Below are 27770 nucleotides of genomic sequence, written 5' to 3'. Positions count from 1 at the left end.
ATCGAATACCGTCTGTCTGGAAAGCCATACAGCACAATTAAATGGCTGGTTCGAGGGGGTGATAATTGTTGTTCGTATGAGCGAGACTAGGGGCTCGGAAATAGAGATGCGGAATTCAATAGAGTCCGGGGGAAAAAGCAATATAATATCACAACTGTTTCAAAATAGAATTTCCTCCCAAAAGCAGAATTTGTAAGAGGCCAGCCTTGAAAATTGGATCAGTTCCGCTATGACAGCTCCCAAGGCTGTCGCAATCCGCATGGGGAATTATTTCGATTCTTTTTGTTCGTCGGTTCGTTTGTTTTGAATTGCGGCACTGCACCACGGATGGAAGGCGGACGTACGGATAGCATAATTGTAAATGTTGTTATGACATGCCAATGATAATGGTTCACTGAGGGTTGGTGGCACGTAGGTACCTCATGAAGCTGAAGTCTTCGTCTGTTGGCTGAGACGAATCGACTAGTGCTTCCTGGTACCGTTGTGTTAGGCCAGCATCCTCTCCCAGCGCGGAAGCAGAGTCGCTTTCCCCGGAGAGTCCGTCGCTGTCACTGTCGCCAATGGCATCGTCCCCCTGTGGGTCCTCTTCTGCATCGCTCACAGTCTCCGGTGCGGTTTTCCCATGTGATGTTTCGCGAGAGACAGCCATGTCTTTCATTAGCTTACCCAACTCGACCTCTCTCCTCTGGGATGCCTCCTCAGCTCGCGCTTGTTTCTTACGCTCGAGCTCTGGTCGATAGTCTCGTTCAAACTCCTGGCGCTTCTCTTCCACGGCCTGGAAGAATTCACCAATGCCGTCTCCTGTCATAGAGCTCACCCCCACCACGCTCAGATGGCGGTAGAACTCTTCCAGCATTAAACTCATACTGTTGAGCAACGAACCCATGTACCCACTGCCCGCGCCAAATCCCCCGGCACCACCTTCTCCTCCAAAGGCCCCCGCATCTTCCTCCTGCCGCAGAGCATTCTGGAAAGCATCAAAATCTGACATCCATTCCTTCGCGAATTCTGCATCCTGAACGTCGGTCTTGTTAAACACTAATATCATTGGCAGCTTCGTCTTGTACAGGATACTGCAGGCATAGAGCATGTTGCTCATGAACGTGCTTGTGGAACTAGTACGAGGTGTGTCGATTACATACGCAATCACTGTAGGGAAAGAAGACGCCAGTGTCTCCAGAAAGATACTTCCCGACGCGCTCCACACAAACACTTCGATCTGACCAGGGGTATCGACCAGGATATGCTTAATCGGTCGCTCACTAGAGTTGGCTAGGTCGGTCGGTGCCGTGCGTTTCTCCAATAGAGAGATGATCTGGTCGATTTTGGTGGCAAATAAATTAAGCGAAGTCAAGATACCACCGTTCGGCCCTAGATTGTACTGTTTCATCACTTCCTTGTAGTTGATCGAATCACGAATGTCGATATTGCTCTCGAACGGAACCGAATGCACCGCAGGATCGAGATTCAGGACATATGGCGTACTTTTTTCAGAATGCAGGTATGAGTTGATTCGCTGCATAAAAGTGGTCTTCCCAGAGCCTAGAACAGAATATCCGTTAGCCCGTCGGCGTTGGCTGGAATAGTTTTTAACCTCGCTCATTGCGCATCCCTGCCTTGCACATCTAGACGGAAGAAGACGGGAAACGTATAGAAGGTAGCTTCTTTCGAAATAAAACAAGTCTCTCACCTGCCATGCCAACACACACGACTGCTACGGGCGAAGCGGCATCGCCTGTAGCCGTGGCCGCAGCCATAACTTGCGTAGGATGTCTCTGCCTGCTGTTGATAGCGGTTGAAGGCAAATGAGGATTGTCGTAGTAGCTAAATAGCGTATATTAGGCCTCCTAGGGACGCAGGACGCAGGATGCAGTATGCAGGATGGAAATAATAGTAATATTGTTTGAAGCTGCGATGATTTTTTTGATTTGGCGGGGCGAAAGTCGGCTGGGTAGGTGCAGGTGGGGCTTGCCGCAACGTCATTCTGGCTAGCCTCGTCGATTTTGCTCTAGCTCTCGACAACTCTCCCTTACAACTATCTCCCATTATCGATAACTGTAGATGAGCGCATTACAATTGCCTCGCTGGCTGATTTTACACCCAGCACAATATGACCCTGGAAGACTTTGAGAAGTCGCTCGCCGAAAGTCGCTCGCAGAGACATTCCGAGAGCCACACGGACAAGGATCGTTCTCGACACCATCGCCATCGTCACCATCACCACCATCATTCCTCCTCCGTGTCTCGAGAAAGGCGCCATGACCGTGACAGGCACCGTGAAGACTCCAACGGACATAGGCATAAGAGGTCGCGGCGGGATGACAATGGCGAGGAACGAGAGAGCATTCACAAGAGAAGGCATCGACAGGACAGCATTCATGATCGTGACTTGCCCAATATTGATGCCGATGACACTTCCACGAAAAATATTGAATCGAGTTTAAAACGAGACTCCTGGATGGAAGCGCCTTCTTCGCTCGACGTCGATTACGTCCAGAGACCGAGTAAGCGTCCTGAGGCAGACCCAGAACCAAAAATGCTAAAAGCCGATTTCGATCTCAAAATACACAAAAAGGAACTTAATGAACATCTCAGGGACCTGAGGGATGGAAAAGTCACCGAGCAAGTAGAAACTGAGCCAGCTCAACATGAAGTCGATTATACATTCGGCGACGCTGGTTCTCAGTGGAGAATGACAAAGTTGAGAGCTGTTTACAGGGAGGCTGAAGAGTCGTCAAGGAAAGTGGAAGAGGTTGCCATTGAAAGATTTGGAGATCTACGCTCTTTCGACGATGCGCGGGAGGAAGAAATCGAGATGGACCGCAGAGAGAGATATGGAGAATCATACGTCGGGAAAATAAAGCCGAGCGGAGAGCTTTTCCAGGAAAGAAAGCTCGACCAGGGTGTTCACAGAAGCCTTGAGCCACAGAAATACCAACTCGCCGAATCTGGCTCTCAGGAACAAGGGAAGTCGCTAGATACAGTGCATCCTACCGGGGCAACGCAGCATCTCGATGCTACCGCCCTCAACCGTCTTCGCGCTAAGATGATGAAAGCAAAACTGAAAGGATCCTCTGAAGCCGCAGAACTCGAAGAGCAATATAACACTGCTGCTGCATTGATGGCGAATCGTAAAGAAGGCGATGTCGTGGTGTTGGGCGTGATGGAAAACCGGATGCTAGCTGGTGGCTCAAGAGCAGAAGTAAAGCCTGTCGACAATCGTAGAGGTCGCGAACGGGGTCAGGTACAAGAGAACAATGATATGTCGATTGAGGACATGGTAAGAGAGGAGCGACGGAATCGTGGTCAAGCCGGCGGTGAAGCTCTTCGTTTTGCTGAAAGAATCGCCAAAGATGCCAAGTTTGATGTGAGTCTTTATCATATTGCCCAGGCTCAAACACTAACTCCTCTAGAACGATTTGGAATACATGGATGAGAACGCATCCAAGCTTGCTAAACGAGTCCAGAAATCTGAGCTCAATTTGAAAAACACTGCGATCAATGAATTTCAGAAGATGAACAGAATCTTGGATAACTGCCCATTGTGCCACCACGAAGACACCAATACTCCCCCGGTGGCGCCTGTTGTCTCTTTAGCCACACGAACGTATTTGACCTTACCCACGGAGCCCGAACTCAGCGAAGGAAGCGCCACTATCGTCCCAATCCAACACCGCACCAACTTGTTGGAATGTGATGATGACGAATGGGAGGAAATCCGCAATTTCATGAAGAGCCTGACTCGAATGTATCACGACCAAGGCCGAGACGTGATATTCTACGAAAATGCAGCACAGCCGGATCGCAAGCGACATGCAGCTCTAGAAGTTGTCCCACTTCCTTACAGCCTAGGTGAAACATCTCCGGCATTTTTCAGGGAAGCTATATTAGCCGCAGATGCAGAATGGACCCAGCACAGGAAACTGATTGATACTCTTGCCAAGTCTAAGCAAGGATTAGGTAAACTGGCTTTTCGCCGCACTCTAGTCAAGGAAATGCCCTATTTCCACGTTTGGTTTGAACTAGACGGTGGAATGGGCCATGTTGTTGAGGATACTCATCGATGGCCACGCGGGGATCTGTTTGCCAGGGAGACATTGGGCGGCATGCTGGATCTTGCGCCAGATATCATCAAACGGCAGGGCAAATGGAGCAGGAGTGGTGACCGTCGAGTAGAGCCGTTTAGAAAAAGATGGCGCAAATTCGACTGGACTCGTATACTCACTGAAGGGTAATTCATCAGCTCCGCTCTCTATGATTTACACAAAACTACACCGACTCTACCTGTAGTGGTAGGCGGAGAGTTGACGAAAACATGTACAAATACATCTAGTGTAATATGCGCATGGAATTTGCCGTCATACAACCTACAAACTCTTGAGATGGATATCAAGTAGATAATTAGAGTATAAATAATTATCGCGCCAATAGAGACAGCCCCTCTATCTCGGAGAGTTGTCCGTGGTCCCCGCCGAGCCCGCAACTCCTCCGCCTTATCATTTTAAATATTGACTAATATCTGCCTGTATCTTCTCTTCCTGCGAGGGGTTTCCTACCGTGCAATATAAAGGAGAAAGGCCCGGTTTTTTCAGGAATTTCTTTCTCTCGTGCAGTTGTAGAATATCATCATTTCGCGACGTTTCACTATCGTGGCAAGTGGCGGCACTTCATAGATCAAAGTAAGTACCGGTACCCTTTTCAGCCCATGTCATTGTTTCATTGTTTACCTCTATAATTCGCTGGGGTTAGCATTCTAGAAGAGGAGAAGTATTTCCCTGCCAATAGCTAATTCAAATCAAGCACAAAATGACGCGGCCAAAAGCCCTCTTACTAGGCAAAATCGACCAGTACGTCTGTCCCTCACAAACCAGTCTTCACCAACCTCCTACTTACCTCCCCCCTACAGCGCCACAAAGACCTGGGCGTCTCTCACCGACATCGCGGACCTCGTCACCACGCATGCAACCAACCGGCGCGAATTCATCCAGGAATGCAAAGACGGTAAACTCGACGGCGTCGTCGTCGCATACCGCACCTTCGGGTCATTCGAGATCACCGGCCAATTCGACGCAGAGCTGGTATCTGCGTTGCCGAAATCTATGCTATTTCTCGCACACTGCGGTAATCCCACCTCCCCCTCTCCATTCCGTATTCCACGGTAATACTGTCATACTGATAAGGAACAGGCGCAGGGTATGACCAAGTCGATGTGCACGCGTGCACGCAACGCAATCCACCGCTGCTCGTCTCCAACGTGCCGACAGCCGTCGACGACGCAACCGCCGACGTGAACATGTTCCTGATCCTCGGCGCACTGCGGAACTTCAATGCCGGCATGCACGCGCTCCGCGCGGGCCAGTTTCGCGGTCAACCCGCTCCACGACTCGGTCATGACCCCGAGGGCAAGGTGCTAGGCATCCTCGGTATGGGCGGAATCGGGCGCAACTTGAAGCGCAAGGCAGAGGCGTTTGGAATGAAAGTCGTGTATCACAATCGTCGCAAACTCAGCGAGGCGATGGCGGCGGGCGCAGAGTATGTCGGGTTTGAGGAGTTGTTGGCGCGGAGTGATGTGATTAGTTTGAATTTGCCGCTTAACGTATGAGCCAGACGCCGGGTTTGATAGTGATATGCTGACTGTTGATGTAGCCTCATACGCGCCATATCATTGGTGCAGCCGAATTCGCAAAGATGAAAGACGGGGTGGTTATTGTTAATACAGCGCGAGGCGCAGTTATGGACGAAGCCGCGCTCGTGGAGGCGCTGGATAGTGGGAAAGTGTACTCAGCCGGGCTGGATGTTTTTGAAGAAGAGCCAAAAGTGCATCCGGGGCTTGTGCGGAATCCGAATGTTTTACTTGTACCTCATATGGGGACGTGGACTGTCGAGGTAGGCTATACATCCTGTTTTCTACAAGAGACAAACTAATCGTGATGAATGGACTAGACGCAAACAGCAATGGAAGAATGGGCGATTGCTAATGTTCGACAGGCTCTGGAAAGAGGAACACTCAAGAGTATTGTGCCAGAGCAAGCAGATTTGTAGGACAAAGAATAACTGGGTAAGTAGATATATTTAGATGGCCAAATCATAGACTACTTTCAAAATAATCATTGATCTTCACTTTTGCATATAACCTCTATTTATAGTATACAATATTGCACACATTCTCTGTACAGAAAGAGAAAGAGAAAGAGAAAAAGATTCTATTCACATAGCTGAAATGCATACTGCACAATTAACGCTGAAAGTCGATTACCGTCTTTTAAGAATCAGATTCTTTGAGCCCATACAGTCGTGATAGTGTCAAAAGAGGGTATCTCAGATAGAATCAAATTTGATTCAACACGTGAAACGCAAACATATCAGGCACACGAATAGCGGTATATAACGACCAAGCCGAACGCCACCATGGCACAGACTCAAAGCGTCGTGCCGGCATAAGAATGTCACATTTTGTAGAACCCAACGCCGAATGCTAAGATCATCATAATTGAAAATAATATATTAGTAAGCTCACACATGTGGAAGCAATATATTCTTCAACTCCCATAACCTGTGGACCATACCACAGAGGCGTTTGACAACTTGGGTTGTGCCTTTTTCTTTCGACTCCTCTTCAATAAACCGCTGCGCGACGAGAAGCTTTGTATTGGAATTTCGTTCGTCACTAGACCCTTCTGGTTTATTTCGAGGATAATCTGATAGCCGTTGACCAAGGTGCCGCCCTATGGCAATCGAGTACACCACATCTCGATTCTCAATCTGATCAAGAAGTGCACGGCAGCGAGTTAATGTATCATCGATTTCTACCGCTGATGACGCTTCAATATCATGAAGCGTGAGGAAATGACCGATGCAATTCCAGAAATTCAGAGACCGCCGCCGCAACTGGTCCTGCAAAGAGTTAGGATTCGGTGGCGGTTCGCGGTTAAGGTCTTCATGTAATGGATTGTCTTTAAGATAGTCGTCGGTTATCAAGGCTTCTAGCACATCAAATCGGTTTGCGGTAGTCAACAGGTCGTATTCCTGCATCGGTTCATGGTTGCCATTGCGCACCAAATGACGGGCTGAGCGACATATTGACATTGTATCCCAGACGACGGACGCCTCGAAACTTTCAACTCGGCCTCGAACAGCGGGCTCGGAAATCTTGGGGTCGCTGAAGGCATCAATGAGTGCGGAATATTGAGCCATTAGCTGGGCATTGGTCAATAGCTGAGACAAGCCTTTGTCTCGAAACCATCTGGTTTCTAAAAACCGATCGATAGCCGGCGCGTATGTGTGAAGATAAACAGTCTGTATCTGGTCCAGACGAGCTTGTTGAATAGGAACAATAGGGTATGGAGGAGGTGGCGCAATGCCTTGGAGTGCTAAGAGATCCTGTATTTTTACTTTCTCTAAGAAGCGACTCATGATTAGCCCATGACATTTAAGATCGTTTTAGACAGAATTACCTTGTTTACCAACTTGTCCCGAACCCGGGACTAGTGATGGCGTGGTCATGACAGAAGGAGTTCCAACGGGTTGAGAAATAGACCCATCAATGGTATCCTGGACACTTGCCAGCGCTGACATCGTATCACTTTCAGCTATCGAAGGCTCAACAGCGCTGGGGTGGTTGCTTGGCTGGTCGAAGGACTTCACGGACGAGTCCGACTGGACGGAGGGTGCAAAAGGCTGCGAGCCGGCCGGAACGTAGCCGGGAGGCGCAGAGGGATAGAGGTTCGGCGATTCTTGCGGGTTGAGCACCAGCGAAGGCTGCGAATTTCCCGCCGGTCGGATCTCAGAAGGCGTTGATTGTTGTCGAAAAACAGGGTCGTACCCCAAGCAGTCGCGCTTGCTTTTGACACAATTTCGGCAGACCGGATGACCTTCGTCGCACTTTTGGTATTACCAATTACGTGTCAGCATAATTGCAGAACAAAGGGACATCAGAAAAAGAAAATGCGAGAGGACAGAACGGGGTGGCAGGAAAGGGCGAATAGTAGGAGTGACGTCTGGCGGGGTTCTATCAAAGTGGGATGCAGACGCGAGCGAGCTAGGGCGAGCCAGTAGAAGCAAGATACGGCAACGCCTAAGCGACTGCAAAACCACCGCCATGCCGCCCTGCAACCTCGCGTTCCACTACCACCAGGGCGTGCAAATCGGTCTTACCTTTATTCTGCGTTTGCGGCATGTCAAACAGCCTGTTTTTGTTCGTCTCTTGACTTCCCGTTGGTGCGCCCGCGATCGCGGGTTGCCGGGGAGCTGGTAGCTCATCTGTCCGCCCTGCATGCCGAGCTGTGCCATTGACGGTGAATAAGCCGGGTTATATTGTCCCATCGAATGCATAGGCGGGCTTGCTTGTGCGTGCATCGATTGCGAATTGCCGGCAGAGGCATCGAGCGGTGGCTGGTAAGGAGCCATTGACGGGGGAAGAGTAGACATTGGCGGTGATGACAATGCTGCCGGTGGAAATGCTGGATCAGGAGCATTGCTCAATGGCATACCGGGCGCAGTAGCTGTGTTTGTAGTGGAAAAAGCAGGATCTGGCATCGGTGCTGGTGCTGGTGCTGGTGCTGGGACAGGCGTGGGAACTGGTGTCGTAGCTGTTGTGGTTGTTGTCGCAGTCGTACTCTCTATTGTTGGAGGAGCCGGATCTGCTTCAGGTGTAATATTCGCGGCCATGGAGGTTTCTGTATCCTCCGACGATATTGGAGGGAGAGGAGGGGGCTCATTGATAGGAGCTGCATCTGGCTGAGAATCTGACATGGCGTCGCGCACTCCTTCTGGAGTCACTCAGCGCCTTCCAGCAGCTGGTTGTGTGTTTCGCAGTTGTAAAGAAAGGATACGTATATTATTCTGTCATGCGCCTTGTGAGTTAGCAATACTTTTGCTGTAAAGTGTTTCGACGAAAGTAGATGTGCCTAGGAAACAGGAAGCCCAAACGGCAAACAGTAGACATAAAATCAGAACTAACAAACGCAGAAGGCTATTAGGAACTGAGACAGCAGACTCTGCGGCTGACAATTCGAGGCTGGCGATGGTTCTCATAGCAGCGCTCTTCATGTTGAAGAACGGATGCATTGAAACGCGCGCATCGATGCAAAGTCGAATAGAGCTGCCCCAACATCCAGCCGAACATTTCCAGCATTTTGCATGGCATAAAAACAAAGCAGCCGCAGAGATGAAGTTTGAAAGCGGTGCTAAAACCTGATCAAGTCTGCTTACCTGCAAGGTCGGTTTAGCACGACTGCGGGCACCAGAGGCAATCCGTAATCGTGCCTGGTAGAGCAGCGGATAAGGCTATCGAACGGTGTCCAGAAGACGGTCAAATGGCGGCATATGCGGGATTATCAGACGAATGGCGCTATAGTCGAAGGGGCTGGCGGTGGTGTATAGAGCTGGGGGGGCATTGAAGAGGTTCAAGATCTTTTGGTCGGGAGAGCCGCAGTCGGCAGCTTAGAAGTAGCGCCCAATGCCAGGCCAGCAATGCGGAGATCGAGAGCGCGTATAGAAGACCGCTGCTGGAGCGATGCGATGGCGATGATAGAGCGAGAGAAAATAGCAATTTGTTTAGAGATAAAAGATTAAATGCAGTATAGAAAGTGTCTTGCCAATTGGATTGGATAATGCTGCTTCGCTGCAATCGTGAAGTCCGTGCACTGCGTCCTTTGGCCAACCAGATGCGCCACTACTTGGATTACGTTACGCTGAATCCAAGTATTTAACTAGTATCTACTGCGATTTATAATAACTGATATCAATTAAATATGTCATGTTTTAAAGGGTATTAATTTATTGTCTATCTCTTTGCAGCCTTGTTCTTTCGTTTTTTAAAGACAACCGCTGGCGCTGTCTCTTGAGGCTCGCCCTCTGCTGGCTGCACTTGAGACGCTTCTTGTGAATCGGTTTCCTCCTTGGCTGGCTCTGCTGATTCAGGCTCGACCTTTGTCCATGCGGTCTTCTCTTCGGGGTTATCTTGGACATCTTCTAGTTTTGATTTCGTGTCTGATTCTGCGTCGTTATCACGTTTCTTCACCTTTGTTTTTGAGAGAAGTGCGTCTAAGTCGTCGTTCTCGTCAGTGGCTCCAGGATAATCTCGCGTCGCGGCACCCCAGCCCTTTCGTATATTTTTATTCTCAATATGAGCCTCTTCATCTTCCTCCTCCTCTCCCTCATGCTTCCTCTTCCTCACGCCAACACTGAGCCGCCGAGTTTCACCATCTTCCTCGTTCTCGACCGGCGTAATCCTTCGCTCTGAAACCGTTTTCCATTGCCCCGCAATCGCCATATCTCGTTGATACTCTTCCGGAACAGCAACACCCATTTCTGCCAGTTGCGCCATCTGCTTCTTTCGGTCTTCGGCTGTTGCTTGCCGCGGCGCATGCGACGATGCCAGCGGTCGAGTCTGCGCCGCATCGGTTCTAGGCGCGGCGGGTTTGCCCGATACCAAGTTTCGCAGTCTCTCGACTTCGTTTTTGGTCCGTTGGCTCTCTCTTTCCTCGCGCTCTTTGCTGCGATGGATGTCCCTGAGGAAGCGTTTTAAGTTTCCTTGGTGTTTTCCCGTCGCTTCATGCTGGGCTTTCTCGAAGGCGGTGTCGCGGACGTAAATTTGGCATTGCTTGCACCAATATTTAGGCTGGAGAAGAGTTAGCAGGTAACATTAAATAATTAAAATCCGAAAATACCGTAGATTTCCAGTATTCGGCCATGGTGGTGAACTGCCTGATATGTTGTTGGACTAAGTCATTGGAACAAGTTGAGGTTAGACTGGTCAGTAGTGGCGGCGAAGCGTGTGATCGGAGCTAGCCCGAAGCGTGCTGGTGCCTTGAACTTTATCTACATTAAGCAATAAGCACTCATTCTATGTGCTTCCCCTTGCAACTCATGTTTGTATTCATTCGTCATGCTGTATTGAAGGTGATGGTAAGATAGCAGCTAGAACGGTTCAATACGCACTCTGACCTCGCGCGTATTCTCGTCAAACCAGAATCCGACCTGCCTGGTCGAGTCAATGAGCTCGACTTCTCTCCTGACAAACCTGCTGCCATCCGGGTTTGTAACAGTAGGCTTCGAGCTGACTTGATTGCCCTGATTCTTGGGATCCTGCGAGCCGTTGTTTTCATTTTCTTCGTCTTCGCTATCCCACTCCTCACCGCCAACGTTGAATTCCTCGACAGGGTCCCACTCATCCGTCTCCCAGATGAGACGGAATCGCAATGGTGCAAGAGAAAACAGGCGAGCTACAATGTTTTTGATTTTGTAGATATCAAATGTTCTTGGAATGGGGTATGTTTTTTCTTGCTCTTTGCCAGGATCGGGAGTGTTCTCTGGGGCTGATGGCGACGGTTGGTAGAACTTGAAGTTAACGAGTCGAGCGGCAACCGATCCTGGCTTTATGCTTTTTCCTTGAAATGTATCTGTATGTCGTTTGACAGTGGGATCGCCATATATCTCGCATAATCTAGAATATCTAGGATGTGTAGCTAGGATCCGTTTCTCTTCTGAAGCCGGGAATGCAGACAATTCTTTCCCGATCAATGAGAGATAGTACAAATCGCCATTGGTCCGTTCCTGCTCAGATATCTTGCTGTAGTTGAGAAACTTGAGGTTCTCTAACCGGGATAACGTTAGCATGAAGGCTTCATCCGCAGTCATGGGCTTTTCAGCCAATCCTGTAATGTTTGCAGGTGCAACAGGTTTGTCGTACAAGGGGTTTCCTGAAATCCGTAATGATTCAAGGCCAGGAAAAAATTTGGACAGGGCATCCACGAAGGGCCAGGAATCGATGCGGTTGCGAGAAACATCTAGGAACTTCAAGGTCTTCGAGAACTGAAAGGGATTGGTATCCTTGCTAGTGCCAGGTTGAGATATCCCGGTTGTGTCTATGCTATTCCCGCGAAGTGAGAGTCTCTCGAGATTCGGAAGTCTAGTTAGGAGCTCTAGGGAGGCGAGCGTAGTTATTTCGTTGTCCTCGAGAGTCAAATTACGCAAATTCATTGGCAGAGGGGACGAAATCGTTGATATGTGATTTAGGGAGGCAGTGAGAGATGCGAGGTCCGGAAATTGCATTGTCAATAACGACACCTAACATTAATCAGCACTCATCATATCGAATTTTAATAAAAAAATCATACCTCCTCCCAGGACATCAACGTTTGATCTAAATGTAACTGAGACACTCTCTCGAATATAAGGCCGGACTGGACATTTTCGAATCGATTACCACTTTTCACATCAGCCAAAGTCTGGCATACAACACTTGAGCAACGTACTTGAGTTTCAATATCCTTAATCGTTTTAGTTGTTCACAAATATCCCGCAACTCCTGCCAGCGATGAAGCAAGTTCCGGCTGAGATCCAACTCCGTAATCTTCGGACACGTCCGTCGAATTTCGCCTAATTCTTCAAAATATTGACTTTTATCCTCGTATTGTGCCAACACACCCGCAATGCATTGGCCGTCCAAGACAATAATCTTGAGCTCTTGGAGTTCGGAAAGTTGCTTCCTAATCTTCTCAAAGCCAACCTCTTCTACAACCTTGCCATTAAACTCAATCAGCTCGTTCATCTGAACGTCATCACGACCTGCAGCTTTCCTTTTTGCGAGCTCCTCTTCAAATTCTGAAGCATACTTCTGCCGCAGCGCTTCTAGAAAACCCTGAGGCTGATCTGCTGGCCGCGAAGGCCGTACAAAGGAGGCCGCAGTCTGCTGTTTACTCAAACCTAGATCATGCTAGTAAGTCATAATAAAGAGCCCAAAACGTGGAGAGAGAACTACATGTGAAATATCGCTTTCCCTTATGCTCCCCTGAATGTTTCCCCCGCATAGGGTCGTCCCATTCGACACCAAGCCAGTCGCCTTCGGTGCCTTCGACCGGCCCAACATATCTGACGGTGCATAGCGCAGTTTGAAAGGACAGCCGCTGGCCTATCGTAAGTTTATTCCTCATTTCACACCTTACTGCCTGTTTACAGCGTGTTTTTGAGATAAACGGCAGTTGATGTTCAGGCTCCGACCAATCACATACGACGGTACCTAAAGGCACCGCATTCTGCCGCCTCTTGCCGCCCAGACCTGCTTCCAAAACTTCCACGATCTATCATTCTTGAATCGCCGTAGCACTCAAATTCCAACCTTCAGCAAGCCATAACGCAACCATGGATTACCAGGTAAGAACAACTTTCAAACTAGAGTTATCATTTCTTTGTCTAATTCATTTGCAGAATCGCGCTGGCTCCAAGTTCGGTGGCGGTGGTGTCGCCTCGCAATCCGCCTCCAACGCAGATCGGCGAGAACGTCTTCGCAAGCTCGCGCTGGAGACGATCGATCTCGATAAGGACCCTTACTTTTTCAAAAACCACGTTGGCAGTTTCGAGTGCCGGTTATGCTTGACAGTTCACCAGAACGACGGCTCATACCTCGCTCATACGCAAGGCCGCAAGCACCAAACCAACCTTGCACGCCGCGCGGCGAAGGAACAGAAAGAAGGCAAAGCTCAGGATGGAGTCGTGCCGGGCGCGATGGGTGTGCAGGTCAAGAAAAATATGGTGAAGATCGGACGACCCGGTTACAAGATCACAAAGACGAGGGATCCCCTGACCAGACAACTCGGGCTGCTGTTTCAATTACAATACCAAGAAATCACGCCGGGAGTAGTGCCGCGTGTGCGATTCATGTCGGCGTTTGAGCAGAAGATCGATGAGCCGGATAAGAATTTTCAGTATCTCTTGGTCGCAGCCGAGCCATATCAGACGTGTGGGTTCAAGCTGCAGGCGCGTGATATTGATCGTCGCGAGGGGAGATATTGGACGTGGTTTGATGAGGATAGCAAGGAGTTTTGGGTTCAGATAATGTTCAAGACGGAACGTGAAGAGAGATATAGTGGTGTTCCTGGTTTAGCTCCTCGACCATAAGCTACCGTTCACATGGACATGTTATTTTCTTTTATAATGGCGTTTGGGCGGAAGAATAAACATTTGCTACGGCTATTGATGGCGATGTAATTATTTGGAGTTCGATATTGAGATGGTTCTAGGTTTATAATGCTACAGAAATCCACATTTTGTTCAATATTGTATTCAACTACATGTCAACACTATTTATGGCTGATCATGATAATAAACAAATGCAAGTATGATTTAGCAATGCTGACCCACAGCATATCTCACAGCCGTCAACAACATATGAACGTGGATTCACAGAATATGAATTGTAAATTTGAACAGCCAAGGTCAGGTGCAATGTACCCGTAAACTTAATTCAAACTCTCAAAGAGTATGTATGTTTGAAAAGGCGAGAAATGGATTGAAAACGGCCGACACATTCATAGCCCTTTTCTCAGCGTGAAAGCTAATTGGCCTGGAATGCGTTAAATGCTTTGTATGTGTAGCCGATGAACGGAAGGCTCATTTCTGCTTCTTGTTCTTCGGGCAATGCGCGGGCTTGCGCTCGGTGTGCAGCACTTGTGTCTTCCTGAGGAATCTCATCAATAGGGAAATACGAGACGTCCACATTGGAACTGAGTCTGGGTTCAAACGGTGCTCGGATCTTGCGCAACTGGTCCCAAACCACTCCACGGAAGAACGGATGGTTCTTGATCTGTGTAGCACCGCCGTGTTGTCCACCTTCGTTACCAACGCGATGTTCAGGGTCACAGAGGAAGCTAAATTCCAAAGTCAGCTTTATGGGTGGTAGATTTAATTAGTAACACTTACCTTCGGATAAGTCCCTCGGACTCTCTTGACAGCAGCAACTCGTCAGGGAAGTACAGACATTCCCGCCAGTTCACAATCTTTCGATAAGTATCGGTCGTGTCCTCGGCGCAAAAGGGGGGCCATCCCACGAGACATTCGAACATGATCGCTCCTACTGACCACCAGTCACACAAATAAGTATAACCTTGGCCATTGAAGATTTCAGGCGCAATATAATCCGGCGTTCCAACCGTCGAATAGGCCATCGCACGACGGGATTTTCGCCAAGTGTTAATCTGTCCGCGGTTTGACACAGTCAAGTTGATGGCGTCCGAGAAGAACCCTGAGTTACGATTCTTGTCTTTCGACGTCGAGTTTTTGAGAAGGTTTTGATAGTATGCATTATCGTGTTGTTGCTTTCCTCCAGTCGACAAACCGAAATCTGTCAATTTGATATGGCCACCACGGTCCAGTAGTATGTTATCAGGCTTGATGTCACTGGATAGCCAGTCAGCGAACACTTTCAACATCTTCCAAGGTTTTAACTCACCGGTGAAGGAAACCTAGTTTGTGTACAGCCTCAATTGCCATAACGAGCTCAGCCATGTAAAACCGTGTAATGTCCTCCGAGAATATTTCATATTTAATGAGCATAGTCATAAGATCGCCACCCGGTAAGAACTCCATCAGCAGATATAGATAAGCATTGTCCTGGAAAGAGGCGTGCAGCTTCACGAGCCAAGGGTTATCCTTGGAATCTGCCAGAATATCACGTTCTGCTCTGACGTGGGCAAGCTGGTCTTTCTTGAACATTTCTGTCTTAATCAATGACTTGAGTGCGTAGATCTTGCCGTCGCTCTTGCGCTGCACCAGCTTGACTTCACCAAAAGCACCCTTGCCGATGATCTTAATTGTCTGGAAATTGGAAGGAGTCTCTCTAGTGCGAAGGAATCTAAGGAAATTTGCTTCCTTCTTTGCCAAAGCTTCAACTTCGCCGCGCTTCTTCGACTCTGGCAAGCTGTTGCTCTGTATCAACTTATCTAGATTGACAGACCTAATGTAAACAATATTAGATCGGCTTTCCTCTTAAGTTGGTCAAGATAGGAACGGTCTTACCGCATGTTCCGCTCGCGAGCCCGCTCGATATTCTCTTGGAAGAACACATTGGTCAATTCCTTGGCAGCCTTTCCCCGTTTGTGAACATTCTCAGAGTACCGCTCGGGAAATCGCTGGAGTTCCTCTTCCTCACCCGGAGGCTTCGAGTTGCGGTTTGCCATAGACGGGGCAAGATGTCCGCCCTGTTGTTGTTGTGGCCCAGCCGAGCCCGCTGTGCGAGGCCGTTGACCAGGAGAAGCAGACCGCGGAGCAAGGCCTGGTCTCGGGGGTGCACTCAGATCCTGGTTTGAGAACTGCTGGATCAAGCCATTGGTGCTATCGTTAGGACTATAAGGCGGGCGAGCTCCATAGGCGGCGGGCTGGGGCGATTGTAAACTGTGTTGTTGTGCATATTGTTGCTGTTGAACGGGATAATGGCCCTGCTGCGGATAGGCATTTCCTACAAAATAGCCCTGTCCATACGCATTGTTCTGTGCCCCATGAGGATCCATGTAGTCCTGGCCCTGATAAATTGGCTGCGGAAATGTGGAGGGTGTTGTGGGGTAGACACGGTTATTGGCAGCATTGTAGTTCCTGTCATTGAAGCCAAAGTTCAAGTGCAGGCGATTGTTGTTCGGGTCCATGATGAGCACGCTGATACGGGGCCTCCTCTAAGCGACTGCCAGTGGATTGTCAGAAAGGAGGTTGACGGAAGGGAGAACGAGCGAAGGGGTTAAGTCGTACAGTGCAGAATCAGGAGGCAAGGTGGGATGGATGGCTTCAAGGTGAAACAGCACGTTGATCCTAGCGCTGGCGAAGAGACCGTGCCACACAAATTGACTTGAGCAAGGGACAGCAGGCCGAGGAGAGCTGGATCAACAAGAGAGTGAAGACAAAATCTGCAGCTGTCCTCGTCGAGGAAGAAGACGACAACGACGATGACTGGCAGTGAGCACACCGACCAAAGGGGGGCAGGAGACCAACGGGAGCGACAGTTGAGTTGTTCGGGGCTAACTTAGGGGACTTCGCGGCCAGTGGGATGCCGCAGGGTGGGGAGCCTCAAACTTCAGCACGTCGCTGTGTGCACAATGAATATTCTTCTTTATTATGGTTATTGTATTTCTACTATGTATTTACTATGTATTTACTGTATTTACTATCTCGAAGATTTCTTTGAACATCTACTATCGCTATCTCTTTATGGCTAGTAAGCAGGGTTATGCTATAGTCCAGCCATTCACCCATTCATAGTGAGTACTTGCGCCACGCTTTGTAATTGCACATCCAGCATATTAGCAGCTGTGTCACTATCAATGGCTTCTCATCTGTCAGTCTGCTCAGAAATAGCTTCTGGAATATGGTCTTGATCCTTATTGTTGTGCATATTAAGACTCATTGAGTGTGCCCTACCTCGACCAATAAGACGCTGCTTACATAACGCCGGAAGGCGGATCGACCGCATAGAACTTTTTTGAGGAACGCATGAACATCATCGCATCACGGAGCAACACCGTGCATATCCTGCTCTACCGCCAGCCCAAGTAAGCCTGTCGGTCGCCTGGGTTAGTGTCGCGGTTGCATGCAACCATGGCTGAAACATCGTCTTCATCCAACGCGGCGAAAAGCGGCCAGAATGCTGCACAGAAGCCCCCAGCCAGGCCGCAGAACCCTGTTTTCAAGATGATGGGTACGCAACATGTCAAACGGATCGCAACGTAGCGACTAACGAGAACAGGACTTCCTAATTTCACCTTCAGACTCCCCTCTCGGAATTGGATGATATTCCTCTCCATCACCGGCTCCTTCACTGCCGCCTATATGTACGACCGTCGGCAAAAAAAACGTGCACAACAGAAATGGTCTGACATGGTCGCCCATCTCTCCAAAGAGCTGCTGCCTTTGGAGCAAAATCGGAGACGGCTCACTATCTTCTTATCTGCTCCTCCGGGAGACGGGCTTCGGCCTGCGCGGGAGTACTTCATCGAATACGTCAAGCCTGTTCTCGTATCCGCCGCCCTAGACTACGAAGTGATTGAGGGTAGAAAAGAGGGCGATGTTCGCGCAGGCTTGGCAGAAAAGATTCGTAGACAAAGACGACAAGCTGGCGAACGCACCTCCACGGTAGAGGAGCCAAGCAAGGAATCTGCGATTGCTGAGGTTCGGCAGAGAATGGGCGTTACTGAGGAACCCGGGCCGAGGGGAGACATTGTTATTGGACGCCATACGTGGAAGGAATACATTCGAGGCCTCCACGAAGGCTGGCTAGGTCCTATGGATCCTCCACCTCCAGCATCGTCCCCGCCATCCCAGCCAGAAGTTACGGACACAGTCGTCGACACTGTAGCTCAGTCATCACCCGACAGCCCTACAGTCCAAAGCCTAGATGCAGTTATTTCGCCAGAATCGGAGGAAACGAGCCCTGGCGAATCCAACGAAGACAAGAAGAAAGAGGAAGAAAAAAAGAAGGAAGAAGAAGAGAAGAAACCCAAACGACCGACCCCAGCATATATCTCGGCTACACAATATTCAACGCAAAACATTGCTTCCACTACCCCTGCTATCTTTGAAGCATCTGCACCTATACAATTTCCGCACTTGCTCGGATTTTTAAACACACCAGTTCGTATTTATCGCTTTTTGACAAAACGCTATCTGGCGGATGCAGTAGGTAGAGAAGTAGCGGCTGCTGTTCTCGCCTCTGCAAGCAGACCCTATCTTGAGGGTGAGGGTGATATCGTGTCGGACCCATTAGACGGCATTTCCGCTGAGACTATTTCGCAACGAGCCTACGAGCAACAAACCCTTCTTGAGCACGAAGAGAAGGAATGGCACAAATCTGTTCGCAAGGAAGCCGAGGCTCGAAAGCACCATGCAGAAAATGACAATGTCCCCAGTGTCAATGATGAGGAAAAACCCAAATTGCTCGAAGAAGAACGAGAATGGATTGATGATGTCGTAATCGACCCTCGTATCGCTGCCCGTATGCATCGATACATCCTCTCTCCTGAAGAGGAGGAACGTGCCAATCGCATTGCCGAAGGGCAAGAATGGATTTTGGGCCAAGGCGAGAAGCCTACGCCGCTAACATTCTGGCAGCGTGTTTGGATTGACTACGGCTATGGTGAAGACCCAGAATTGGCCAAGAAGAAGTCCATCATTGGTAACGTCGATAACGAAGATGCATAGTAAACTCCTTGGATTGTTTTCGATGTTCATGTCGACGATTCATACTGTACTTATTCCAAGGCTTTCTTTCGACCCATTTGTATATTATCAATAAACATTTACCGCCCTTGTTTGTACTAGTACTTATGCATGTTGGCACGGAGTTCATTTTTGTGTAGAATTCCTTTACACCATGATAGAAGTGATACTATTAGCATAATCTATACTCATATTAGCTGTTACATCGCATATCAATCGTTTTGTCAAATTCAATTCCATTATTATTATTATAGTATTGAAATATTATTCCTATCAATTGACGTGGCAATCATCTCCGTCTCCCATACATATTGATATATTGACTACTACATCTACATGCATATTTCTTATACGATGGGCATTAATACTTTATTCCCGTTTATATTAATTTTGGTCAATGTTCAAAACTATGTAGCAGAATCCGCTCATTTTTAGATCTTCCGCTCCGACATAAAAACATCCAACCCACTCAGCATACAAGCAAAATGTTTTTTTCTATATAAACTCAAACTCAGCAAACAATCGATCTCTGCAGCTATCTCAGAAATCAACAATTATCGGTGCGATTTTCTATCCTAGGTTGATCTGAATGCAGACGCTTCACTCCACTTCTTGTGGGCCTTTTCAATGTATGCCTGCTTGGTTGCAGAGCCACTGTTCCATTCATCCAGCGTATCCAAACCGGCGAGAGCCTTTTCAAGAGTTGTACTTTCGAGGTCGAGCGTAGAGATGAGTTCCTTCTCGGCTTCCGCCTTTGTATCAGGGGCGAGTAGCAACCGCGCTGATAATGCGCCGCGGACATGATCTACGCTGCCTTTGTGTGATGTCAAGTACGACTCGTTCCATTTACGTAGATCTGTAGACTTTGGTAGAATTTGATCGAATTCTTTCGTGACGATCTCGGAGATCGTCTCAGAGAGTGGCTCGGATAAATTGTTCAGTGCGAGGCGGAAACGTAGCAGTTGGACATGAAGAACCGGGTTGGAAGAATCAATAGCATGGGCAGCCAGGAGACATTTCAGAGCAAGTGCATGTTTTTCTAGAAGATTTCTAAAGTTAGCGTTGCGGCAGGCGAATATATTAGAAAACGTGACTTACGCCTTCTGATATAGACCTCGAATCCAGTCGTTTGTACGTCAATGTTTCCAGGGCTATATTCAAGTAGAGGGGTGAGGAATTTCAGAGAATCCTTAAGAGGCTCTTTTGTCTGAACCAATTTGGTACCTGTGGGATCAGTGTCTTCCTTCTTGGTCTCGCCGTCCGCGCCCTTAGCAGTAGCCGCACTAGCCTTTTTCAAATCCTTTCGTTCTGCTTCAGCCTTTTCTAATCTCTGTTGCTCCTTCTTTGCTTTCTTCAGAGCCTTCTTTCTATCTTCTCCATCAGCGCCATTGATGTTTGCAAACATTGGGCCATGGGCGAGGTCGGGTTGATCATGCAGAAGGATATATGTCTTTATGGCACCTAATGCCATTCGTGTGTAGAAAGGGTGGTCTCTTAGGTGATCTTCCCACCGGACCATATCGATATAGGCTCGGATCATACCTTTGCGCAAGGAGAAACTGTGGAAATCAAACTGGTCCTCTTGCCACACATCGAAGATATTGAAGACTGCATGGAAACGTTTCAGGGCCAGACCCAACTTCTTTTGTCGCAAGTAAGCTTCTGCGTCCTCTGTCAAGTACCACACACATTGCATCTCAAGAAGATCGCCAAGAGCACCCCCAACAGTCTCATTTCGTGTGAACTTGCTCATGTCGTCAAGTCCTTTTTCGTTTTGGTTGTCGCGTAGTTGGTACTTAGCCGCCTTGGAGTTGATGTAACGATCCTTCTCGTCAAGTTTCCTTGCTTCCTCCATGATTTCTGCGGCCTTAGAGGAATCGCCATAGTGTTTAAAGATCCTTGCTTTCGTCATGTAATAGTCCACAGATTTCGGCACAAGGTTGATAGCCTTCTCAACGTAGACGAGTGCTTTCTGCAAGTCGCGGCTGAGATAGTAGTTGTAGTGTTGAGCAAGGAAATAGTAAGTGGAGGCTTCGAAATCGGTTGCATTTCCATTTTTCTGGTTTTCTGAAGATCCGTTAACCTCTGGCTTGAATTCTCCGGACGCATATCCCTCGACAAGTGCTTGCACGGTATCCCTCTTTGATGGGCTATCGTATAGAACTTTAATATTTGCAAACAGTGACGGGACGCCTTTGCGTAACATTCGTTGGAGGTAGCTGTCAGCTGCTTGCTTGAAGTCTTCGCCCTCTAGGAAGTCCAGAGGAATGCGACGCGGGGCATCGCCTCGGGGATATTTCTCGGCCCATTCGTCATATACGGCTTTGAGGGACTTGTGGTCGTTTGAAGCAATCCCCTTCGCTTTCAGCAAGCCATCATAGTAGTTTGAGTTTTCGAGATTCCTTTCAAGTAGAGCGGCGTAGGCCGCCTCCGCGTCTGTTTTTCGATCTAAACGAAATAGATAATCCGCTCTCATTTCCATAACAGCCAGAACATCTGTACAGCGCGTTCCGGCAGTGTCAAGATGCTCCAGTGCCCTTTCAAGATCTCCAGACTCAGCAATTATCGAATTCTTATACAGGACGGCCTCGGAGTGCTCTATATCGGTCCTCGGAGGCGGGGTCTTCAGAGTTTCTTCGTACGTGTTGAGAACATTTTCGGCTTCAGTTAAGTTTCCGGCAAGGTGGTGGGCAATAGCGAGTGCTGTCCAATTCTGCCGTAGCGATGGACGAGACTGAAGCATCGAACTGCGACTCTGTATATAACCCTCGAAGTCTCTCATCTGCATCTGAAGAAGGGCCAAATCACGCTGGATAGGCTGGGAATCCGGTTCCAACTTTAGCGCGTTTCTGTATGCTTTGATAGCCTCTTCGTAGTTCTTTTCTGCTCTATACAGTAGACCGAAGACATGCCAGCATACATGCGACTTCATGTCATTTCTCAGTGCGGTTTTCCCCAACACGAATGCCTCCTCCAATTGTCCTAGGCAGCTCATAATGAGAGCCTTCATCGCTTGTGTGTCGCCATGGTTCGGGTTCTTGCGGAGGATCTGGTCCGCGGTTTTGATACCTGTTGGATGAATATTCAGTCAGCTTCGCTTCCGATACAGCATGACTATTTGCTGCGGCTCAGCTGGGAGGGTTAGTTCGTACCCTTCTTGTATTGCTTGTTCTCATAGTGGCGCACCACCTGCCGAAACAGCGATGAATCTTTTGAACCCAATTGAGGCATGGCGGGCAACCGCTTGCGTTGTCAGTGGCACGACTCCAGGTCTTTCTGGGAACGAGCCTGGTGAGGTTAAATGTGTGGTCCGGTATGTGCGGGGACCGCTGACTCGCGCTAATGTGTGGCGGAGAAACAGACAGGTGCTTTTGGAATAACAAATTGGCATTATTAAAGAAGTACTACTCACACAACTGCTTTGGATCTAATAAACTTATGGTTCATTGAACTGGCATAAATGAACAATCATGCCTAATTTCAACCTCATTTGAGCATTAGCTCCATCATGTGTGGACTTTGAATCAATTTTCATGGCTAGCATGCACTTCATAAACAGCCGCTTTTTGTGACAAGAAGAGTTCTATTAAAGTTCCGTTTTTGTTTTATACAAGAAGAGATTTGTGTACATTAGTCAAACCCAGCCTTAATGCTATTATTTGCAAGATGACGCCACGTGATGCATTTTATACATGCATAGAAAAGAGACCATTCCGTTGCTCTCCAGTAAATCCACATCGAAGTTTATCATCCCGGATAAGCTTCAAGACGAATCGGACTTTATACGTCTCTGCTCCTGCCAAAGATCAAGCGCATCCTCCCACGATCTAGTTGTACCGCATCTTTCAGCCACAACGCCCCAGGTCCTCGCTCGAATGATTTGCTCCACGGATCTTTCATTTCGAACAAGGCTCGCAAGAGATTCTGTACGGGCTTCGCGGGGGAAATATCGACTGGAATATGGATCTAGACGCTCATTCACAACGCGTTCATGTTCTTTTGCAGACTCCACTTGTCTCGAGATGAGATCTGGGTCCTCAGGATCTGGGCTTGTCGCCACTGCGGCACAGAAATTGAGAATATCTGATCTTGTTTGCCATGCCGGAAACAGAACATCGTCTTTGAATGAGTCGCACGCCTTGTTGGAAAGTTTCCGTTTACTTGTTGCGTCGAGCTGTCGAACGTGGGTTGATGAAGGATCGAATCCTTCACCGGCGGGTTTCAGCAAGGCATTCAGGTTTTGTGTTATCGAATCATCGATGGTTGTTCGTGATAGGCGAAGGAAATCTGTGTCTCATTAGTTGCAAGTGCAATGAATTGATGCTCGACGGTACTATACGAAGATTGTACCTCGCAAAACACGTTCATTGAAGCAGAACTGCGGAGTCAGAGACGTTGAGTCCACTGGTAGTGGTTTTGACATCTTTTGAGGTATCTCTACCTCTTTCTCCGCTTGGCTCGAGTTCGAACGTTGCGCCCAAAACCACTCCAGTTTGAATGTTCTGCACTTGCCACGTCTATAATGAATCTATACTTTTCGGGCGAGATCCTGAAGTGATTCGAAAATGAGGTCAGTTAAACACTTGTTATTTGCATGTATCCAGGAGACTGGGCGTATTCCAGATTGCAGCTGCCTGAGATGAAGAGCTGGTGATACGTTTCACTGATAACGATCGGGAGGGTACCTGGTGATCTCATTGAAATTACGAGTCACGTGATCACGCGATATCCCAAACACGTCTAGTTTGACGCGATGGCTGACAACGGCAGTCCTGTCTTTTATCTGGGTTGTTCTTTGATATTTTCTTCCATATCTCATCAAGCTGTTTATACACAATATTTAACTAACTTAGTACATAGAAGAAACATGCCTGAGCTCGCAGAGGTCGCGCGTATTGTGCATTTCATCCGGAAACACCTGGTGGATAAGACGTTATCAGTTGTACAGACTCAAAATGATGATATCGTGTATGGCAAGGTGGGCACCACTGCTGCAGAGGTTCAAAAAGCATTACAGGGAAACAAGGTCACAGGTGCAGGACAGCAAGGCAAATATTTTTGGATTACACTGTCAAAACCTCCACATCTTGTGATGCACTTTGGCATGGCAGGATGGTTGAAAATAAAGAACGCAGACACATATTACTATCGCGTTACGAAACCAGAAGATCAGGAATGGCCACCGAAGTACTGGAAATTCCTTCTTGAAACGGATGAAACTCCAAAGACAGAAGCCGCATTTGTGGATTTCCGAAGGCTTTCGCGGATTCGTCTTGTCGATTGCCCGGCTGATGACATTCGACAATACACTCCTCTCAAGGAAAACGGCCCAGATCCACTTGCAGACAAGAATATTTTTACGGCAGAGTGGCTGGTAGACAAGGTCAAAAGCAAGAAGGTGCCGATCAAAGCTATGTTGCTTGACCAGGCTAATATCAGTGGCATCGGCAACTGGATGGGGTAAGAGTAATAAACTAATGAATATGAGCTTAAGGTCTGACTATTTCTAGGGATGAGGTTCTCTACCATGCTAAGATACACCCAGAACAGTATAGCAATACGTTGAGCAACGAACAGATAATCCAACTACACAAGTCTATCGAATATGTATGCACAGCATCTGTGGATGTCCTGGCCGATTCGGAGAAATTTCCAGAGGACTGGCTCTTCAAGCACCGATGGGGTAAAGGAAAGAAAAATCAAGCTTCAGTGCTGCCGAATGGAGACAAGATCGTATTTCTCACTGTCGGAGGTAGGACGAGTGCAGTGGTACCTGCTGTTCAAAAGAAAACTGGACCAGTAGCCAAAGACATTACCGAAGAAGACCAATTGGATACTAAGAAAGAGGCCTCGACAAACGGCAAGAGGAAACGAACAAGTGTGAAAAAGGAAGAAGAAGAAGATGATGATGATGACTACTCCAAGACCCCAAAACGGGCAGTATCGAAAAAGCGCGCTTCCAACATAAAAAAGGAGGATGCAACGCCTGTCAAAGAGGAGAAGTCCAGCTCAGCTAGCCAAGCTGGACGAAGGCGTTCGACACGCAACTCTAAATGATTATGGAAGTTGGTCGACTTAGGAGTGACTCTCCCATCAAAGACACATGTCCGAGCATGTCCGAGGCAGTTTTTTGTACAGGATTAGTCTTTCCTTGAAGTCAAGGTATCAGCAGTGGGAGCTGATTGGGAATCTGAAATGATATATCATTTGGTATTATCTCAGTATGGAGCAATTTAACTTCCTATTTCATTAATGAATAAATTTCCAATACCTCTACCTATAAAGGTTCTAGTTCCCATTCCCACTTTCCATTTTCATGAGCGGCGTCGTTAATTACGAAGAGAAGAAGCGGCTTTTCTGTGTATTTTGATACAATATGTTGTTAGTTAGCACTGATGGCAAGCATCCTATAGACATAGTACATCAGCTCAGCTTTATTAATAATAATCATCGAGTTGGTGCCGGGGAACAAATATGTCCGGCAGATTATGTACCGCATCCAGGGCGGTGTGTCTTGTCGCCGATCCCGGGGGGGGTAATCGCCACCGACCGGAGGCAACTGACAAATGCAAGTTCAGTAATTCGTTAGCCCTTATATTCCTTCAATTTAGCTGATGGCGTGAGAATATTCAACTCCTTCGAGACATCAGGTTAAGTGAAAGGGAAGCACTATCCAGGGCTTACAAAATCAGTGATTACGGTTGGGCAACCCCGCGGCCAATTTTGCTGTGCTGCCTTTTTTCGAACTGGGGTGTACTAAAACATCAACATGAGTGCCATCCTCTCCGCCGATGATTTAAACGACTTTATATCACCTGGAGTGGCTTGCATAAAGCCTGTCGAAACCCTGCCCCAGAAGCATGCAGCTGATCAGGAGGTGGGTGACACAGCTTCTTATCGATCCATAAGCTAACCATAGAATAATTTAGGAGTCCTACGAAGTCACGACCGAAGACAAAGTTCAGCCGGAACAGCAAGCCCCGGCACAAATATCCTTAACTGATTGCCTCGCATGCTCAGGTTGTGTCACATCTGCTGAAGCGGTGTTGATTTCTCTGCAATCCCATGCCGAGGTTCTGAATACCCTAGACGCCTATCCACCAGCACCGATTATTACCGGCGAAGGAGGGCATATCAGTCTACCAAGAAAGCTTGTGAATGATGAAAGGATATTTATTGCAAGTGTCAGCCCTCAGGTCAGGGCTAGCTTGTCTGCCACCTATGGAATTTCCGAGAGCAAGGCAGGTCACATGATTGATCAGTTTCTCCGTGGTCCCCAGGGATTGCGTGCTGGTGGGAAGCATCAGAATGGGTTCACTTGGGTTGTTGATACGGATATTTTGCGCCAAGTTGTTCTTACGCTTACTGCTGAGGAGGTGGCAGAAGATTTACAGAGCGCAAATTCATCATCCAATCAATCACAATTCGCGCTTCCAAACCGTCCTATTTTATCTTCTGCCTGCCCTGGCTGGATATGTTATGCGGAGAAGACACATCCATATGTTCTCCCCCACTTGTCGCGTTTAAAGTCACCACAAGCGCTAGCGGGGACATTTCTTAAATCCATATTAAGCCGAGTGCTTGGCGTATCTCCTTCGCAGATTTGGCATCTTGCCATCATGCCTTGTTTCGATAAGAAGTTGGAGGCTAGCCGGGAGGAATTGACAAGCACGGCATGGGATGTCGACAACGCGGATACCTCGCAACCGCCTGTTCGAGACGTCGACTGCGTTATAACATCACGAGAATTACTGATGCTGGCATCATCTCGGAATACCAACCTTTCCTCTTTACCACTAAAACCTTTGGCTTTGCCCTATGCTCCTCACTTTCCGGACCACAAAGTGGATTCATTCCTATTCTCTAAAACCTATAAACAAGACCAGCATTATGGATCTTCTGGTGGGTATCTTTACTACGTTCTTTCAAGTTTTCAGGCACGACACGCAGGGAGCAACATTGTCACCCAGCGAGGTCGTAATTCAGATGTGCTTGAGTACACCTTGGTGTCCGAGTCTGGGCAGACCATCTTGAAGGCGGCGAGGTATTACGGTTTTAGAAACATCCAGAATCTTGTTCGAAGATTAAAACCAGCTCGTGCTTCACGGCTTCCTGGTGTAAATAAGCGTGGCACTGCTGGTACTGCGTCTACCACATCGACTGGGCTCGATTACGCATATGTGGAAGTCATGGCGTGCCCAGGGGGTTGCACTAATGGAGGTGGTCAAATACGTATAGATGATGCTCGAGAGGCGAATGCAAGTCTGCGAGCTGCAGACTCGGACGATCCTATAACTCAAACACAAAAGTCATCTGTTTATGAACAACGCGCCTGGCTTGCGCGAGTTGACGAAGCATATTTCTCGGCTGATTCTGACGATGAACCCGAACACACATCATCAAACGCATCCATTCTGGAAAGAGAGTCCAGGTCACACGACATTGTGAAATACTGGACTGAATTAACAGGCTCCAATTTGGAAAGTCTCGTATATACAACATATCGAAAAGTCGAAAGTGACGTGGGTAAAGACAAGAAGAGCGTTAATGATACCGCTCGAGTTGTTGAACTTGCCGGTAAAATTGGTGGTGGGTGGTAATGGAGAAATTATCTGCATTTAAATACCCATTTACGCATACTTGCCTGAGATAAAGGGCTTGATGATCAATTTGCGAAATAGAATAGATACCCGCACATGTAGTTATTCCTAGGTTACTAGCAATGAACCTATGAAATTGTACATTGACACCTAAAAATAGCTTGCTAATCACTTTTCAAGCCAAATTGGAAC

General features: G+C 48.1%; 13 protein-coding genes across 13 annotated transcripts; 6 read left to right on the top strand and 7 right to left on the bottom strand.

Moving 5' to 3' along the window:
• Nucleotides 1–293: 293 nt before the first annotated feature.
• BGW36DRAFT_169441 (ATP binding protein) lies at nt 294–1928 on the bottom strand. Its single transcript, XM_046209639.1, has 2 exons — nt 1691–1928; nt 294–1542 (listed from the first exon to the last, which is right to left on the bottom strand). Exons 1-2 carry the CDS (start codon nt 1755–1757, stop codon nt 392–394), a joined length of 1218 nt encoding a protein of 405 aa, XP_046072262.1. The 5' UTR covers nt 1758–1928; the 3' UTR covers nt 294–391.
• A 42-nt stretch (nt 1929–1970) lies between these two features.
• Nucleotides 1971–4490, top strand: BGW36DRAFT_378918 (putative cell cycle control protein). Its single transcript, XM_046216163.1, has 2 exons — nt 1971–3367; nt 3414–4490. Exons 1-2 carry the CDS (start codon nt 2111–2113, stop codon nt 4233–4235), a joined length of 2079 nt encoding a protein of 692 aa, XP_046072261.1. The 5' UTR covers nt 1971–2110; the 3' UTR covers nt 4236–4490.
• A 26-nt stretch (nt 4491–4516) lies between these two features.
• On the top strand, nt 4517–6114 carry BGW36DRAFT_378916 (glyoxylate reductase). The gene is made up of 6 exons (XM_046216162.1): nt 4517–4679; nt 4801–4847; nt 4907–5121; nt 5187–5596; nt 5647–5886; nt 5944–6114. Exons 2-6 carry the CDS (start codon nt 4807–4809, stop codon nt 6040–6042), a joined length of 1005 nt encoding a protein of 334 aa, XP_046072260.1. The 5' UTR covers nt 4517–4679; nt 4801–4806; the 3' UTR covers nt 6043–6114.
• BGW36DRAFT_378911 (uncharacterized protein) lies at nt 6115–8560 on the bottom strand. Its single transcript, XM_046216161.1, has 3 exons — nt 8155–8560; nt 7455–7881; nt 6115–7397 (listed from the first exon to the last, which is right to left on the bottom strand). The coding sequence occupies exons 1-3, from the start codon at nt 8533–8535 to the stop codon at nt 6514–6516; spliced, it is 1692 nt and encodes a 563-aa protein (XP_046072259.1). The 5' UTR covers nt 8536–8560; the 3' UTR covers nt 6115–6513.
• Nucleotides 8561–9784: 1224 nt separating this feature from the next.
• On the bottom strand, nt 9785–10694 carry BGW36DRAFT_359342 (putative formin binding protein; the record flags this gene model as incomplete). Its single annotated transcript, XM_046214065.1, has 2 exons — nt 9785–10621; nt 10671–10694. 2 exons carry the CDS (start codon nt 10692–10694, stop codon nt 9785–9787), a joined length of 861 nt encoding a protein of 286 aa, XP_046072258.1.
• Nucleotides 10695–10920: 226 nt separating this feature from the next.
• Nucleotides 10921–12935, bottom strand: BGW36DRAFT_296619 (putative tubulin-specific chaperone; the record flags this gene model as incomplete). The annotated part of the gene is made up of 4 exons (XM_046211287.1): nt 10921–12069; nt 12120–12210; nt 12258–12708; nt 12761–12935. The coding sequence occupies 4 exons, from the start codon at nt 12933–12935 to the stop codon at nt 10921–10923; spliced, it is 1866 nt and encodes a 621-aa protein (XP_046072257.1).
• A 164-nt stretch (nt 12936–13099) lies between these two features.
• Nucleotides 13100–14046, top strand: BGW36DRAFT_319966 (putative splicing factor 3a subunit 2). The gene is made up of 2 exons (XM_046212626.1): nt 13100–13155; nt 13210–14046. Exons 1-2 carry the CDS (start codon nt 13144–13146, stop codon nt 13897–13899), a joined length of 702 nt encoding a protein of 233 aa, XP_046072256.1. The 5' UTR covers nt 13100–13143; the 3' UTR covers nt 13900–14046.
• Nucleotides 14047–16831, bottom strand: BGW36DRAFT_378904 (putative serine/threonine protein kinase). The gene is made up of 4 exons (XM_046216160.1): nt 15796–16831; nt 15230–15733; nt 14701–15177; nt 14047–14648 (listed from the first exon to the last, which is right to left on the bottom strand). The coding sequence occupies exons 1-4, from the start codon at nt 16416–16418 to the stop codon at nt 14336–14338; spliced, it is 1917 nt and encodes a 638-aa protein (XP_046072255.1). The 5' UTR covers nt 16419–16831; the 3' UTR covers nt 14047–14335.
• A 436-nt stretch (nt 16832–17267) lies between these two features.
• BGW36DRAFT_407543 (TIM complex component Tim54) lies at nt 17268–19212 on the top strand. Its single transcript, XM_046219046.1, has 2 exons — nt 17268–17461; nt 17510–19212. Exons 1-2 carry the CDS (start codon nt 17362–17364, stop codon nt 18958–18960), a joined length of 1551 nt encoding a protein of 516 aa, XP_046072254.1. The 5' UTR covers nt 17268–17361; the 3' UTR covers nt 18961–19212.
• A 341-nt stretch (nt 19213–19553) lies between these two features.
• BGW36DRAFT_295803 (putative acetyltransferase catalytic subunit) lies at nt 19554–22209 on the bottom strand (the record flags this gene model as incomplete). The annotated part of the gene is made up of 3 exons (XM_046211209.1): nt 19554–20017; nt 20077–22047; nt 22131–22209. The coding sequence occupies 3 exons, from the start codon at nt 22207–22209 to the stop codon at nt 19554–19556; spliced, it is 2514 nt and encodes an 837-aa protein (XP_046072253.1).
• Nucleotides 22210–22362: 153 nt separating this feature from the next.
• Nucleotides 22363–23636, bottom strand: BGW36DRAFT_378900 (putative caffeine-induced death protein Cid2). Its single transcript, XM_046216159.1, has 2 exons — nt 23329–23636; nt 22363–23265 (listed from the first exon to the last, which is right to left on the bottom strand). Exons 1-2 carry the CDS (start codon nt 23399–23401, stop codon nt 22742–22744), a joined length of 597 nt encoding a protein of 198 aa, XP_046072252.1. The 5' UTR covers nt 23402–23636; the 3' UTR covers nt 22363–22741.
• Nucleotides 23637–23845: 209 nt separating this feature from the next.
• Nucleotides 23846–25035, top strand: BGW36DRAFT_296468 (Formamidopyrimidine-DNA glycosylase N-terminal domain-containing protein; the record flags this gene model as incomplete). The annotated part of the gene is made up of 2 exons (XM_046211273.1): nt 23846–24438; nt 24489–25035. The coding sequence occupies 2 exons, from the start codon at nt 23846–23848 to the stop codon at nt 25033–25035; spliced, it is 1140 nt and encodes a 379-aa protein (XP_046072251.1).
• Nucleotides 25036–25747: 712 nt separating this feature from the next.
• On the top strand, nt 25748–27578 carry BGW36DRAFT_427508 (nuclear architecture related protein; the record flags this gene model as incomplete). The annotated part of the gene is made up of 2 exons (XM_046220422.1): nt 25748–25855; nt 25908–27578. 2 exons carry the CDS (start codon nt 25748–25750, stop codon nt 27576–27578), a joined length of 1779 nt encoding a protein of 592 aa, XP_046072250.1.
• Nucleotides 27579–27770: the final 192 nt, after the last annotated feature.

This window comes from Talaromyces proteolyticus (genome assembly GCF_021365285.1).
Source record: "Talaromyces proteolyticus strain PMI_201 chromosome Unknown BGW36scaffold_6, whole genome shotgun sequence".
Classification (NCBI taxonomy): Eukaryota; Fungi; Ascomycota; class Eurotiomycetes; order Eurotiales; family Trichocomaceae; genus Talaromyces; species Talaromyces proteolyticus.
The sequence above is the reverse complement of the archived record's forward strand: the minus strand, read 5'-3'. Positions and strand labels throughout refer to the sequence as shown.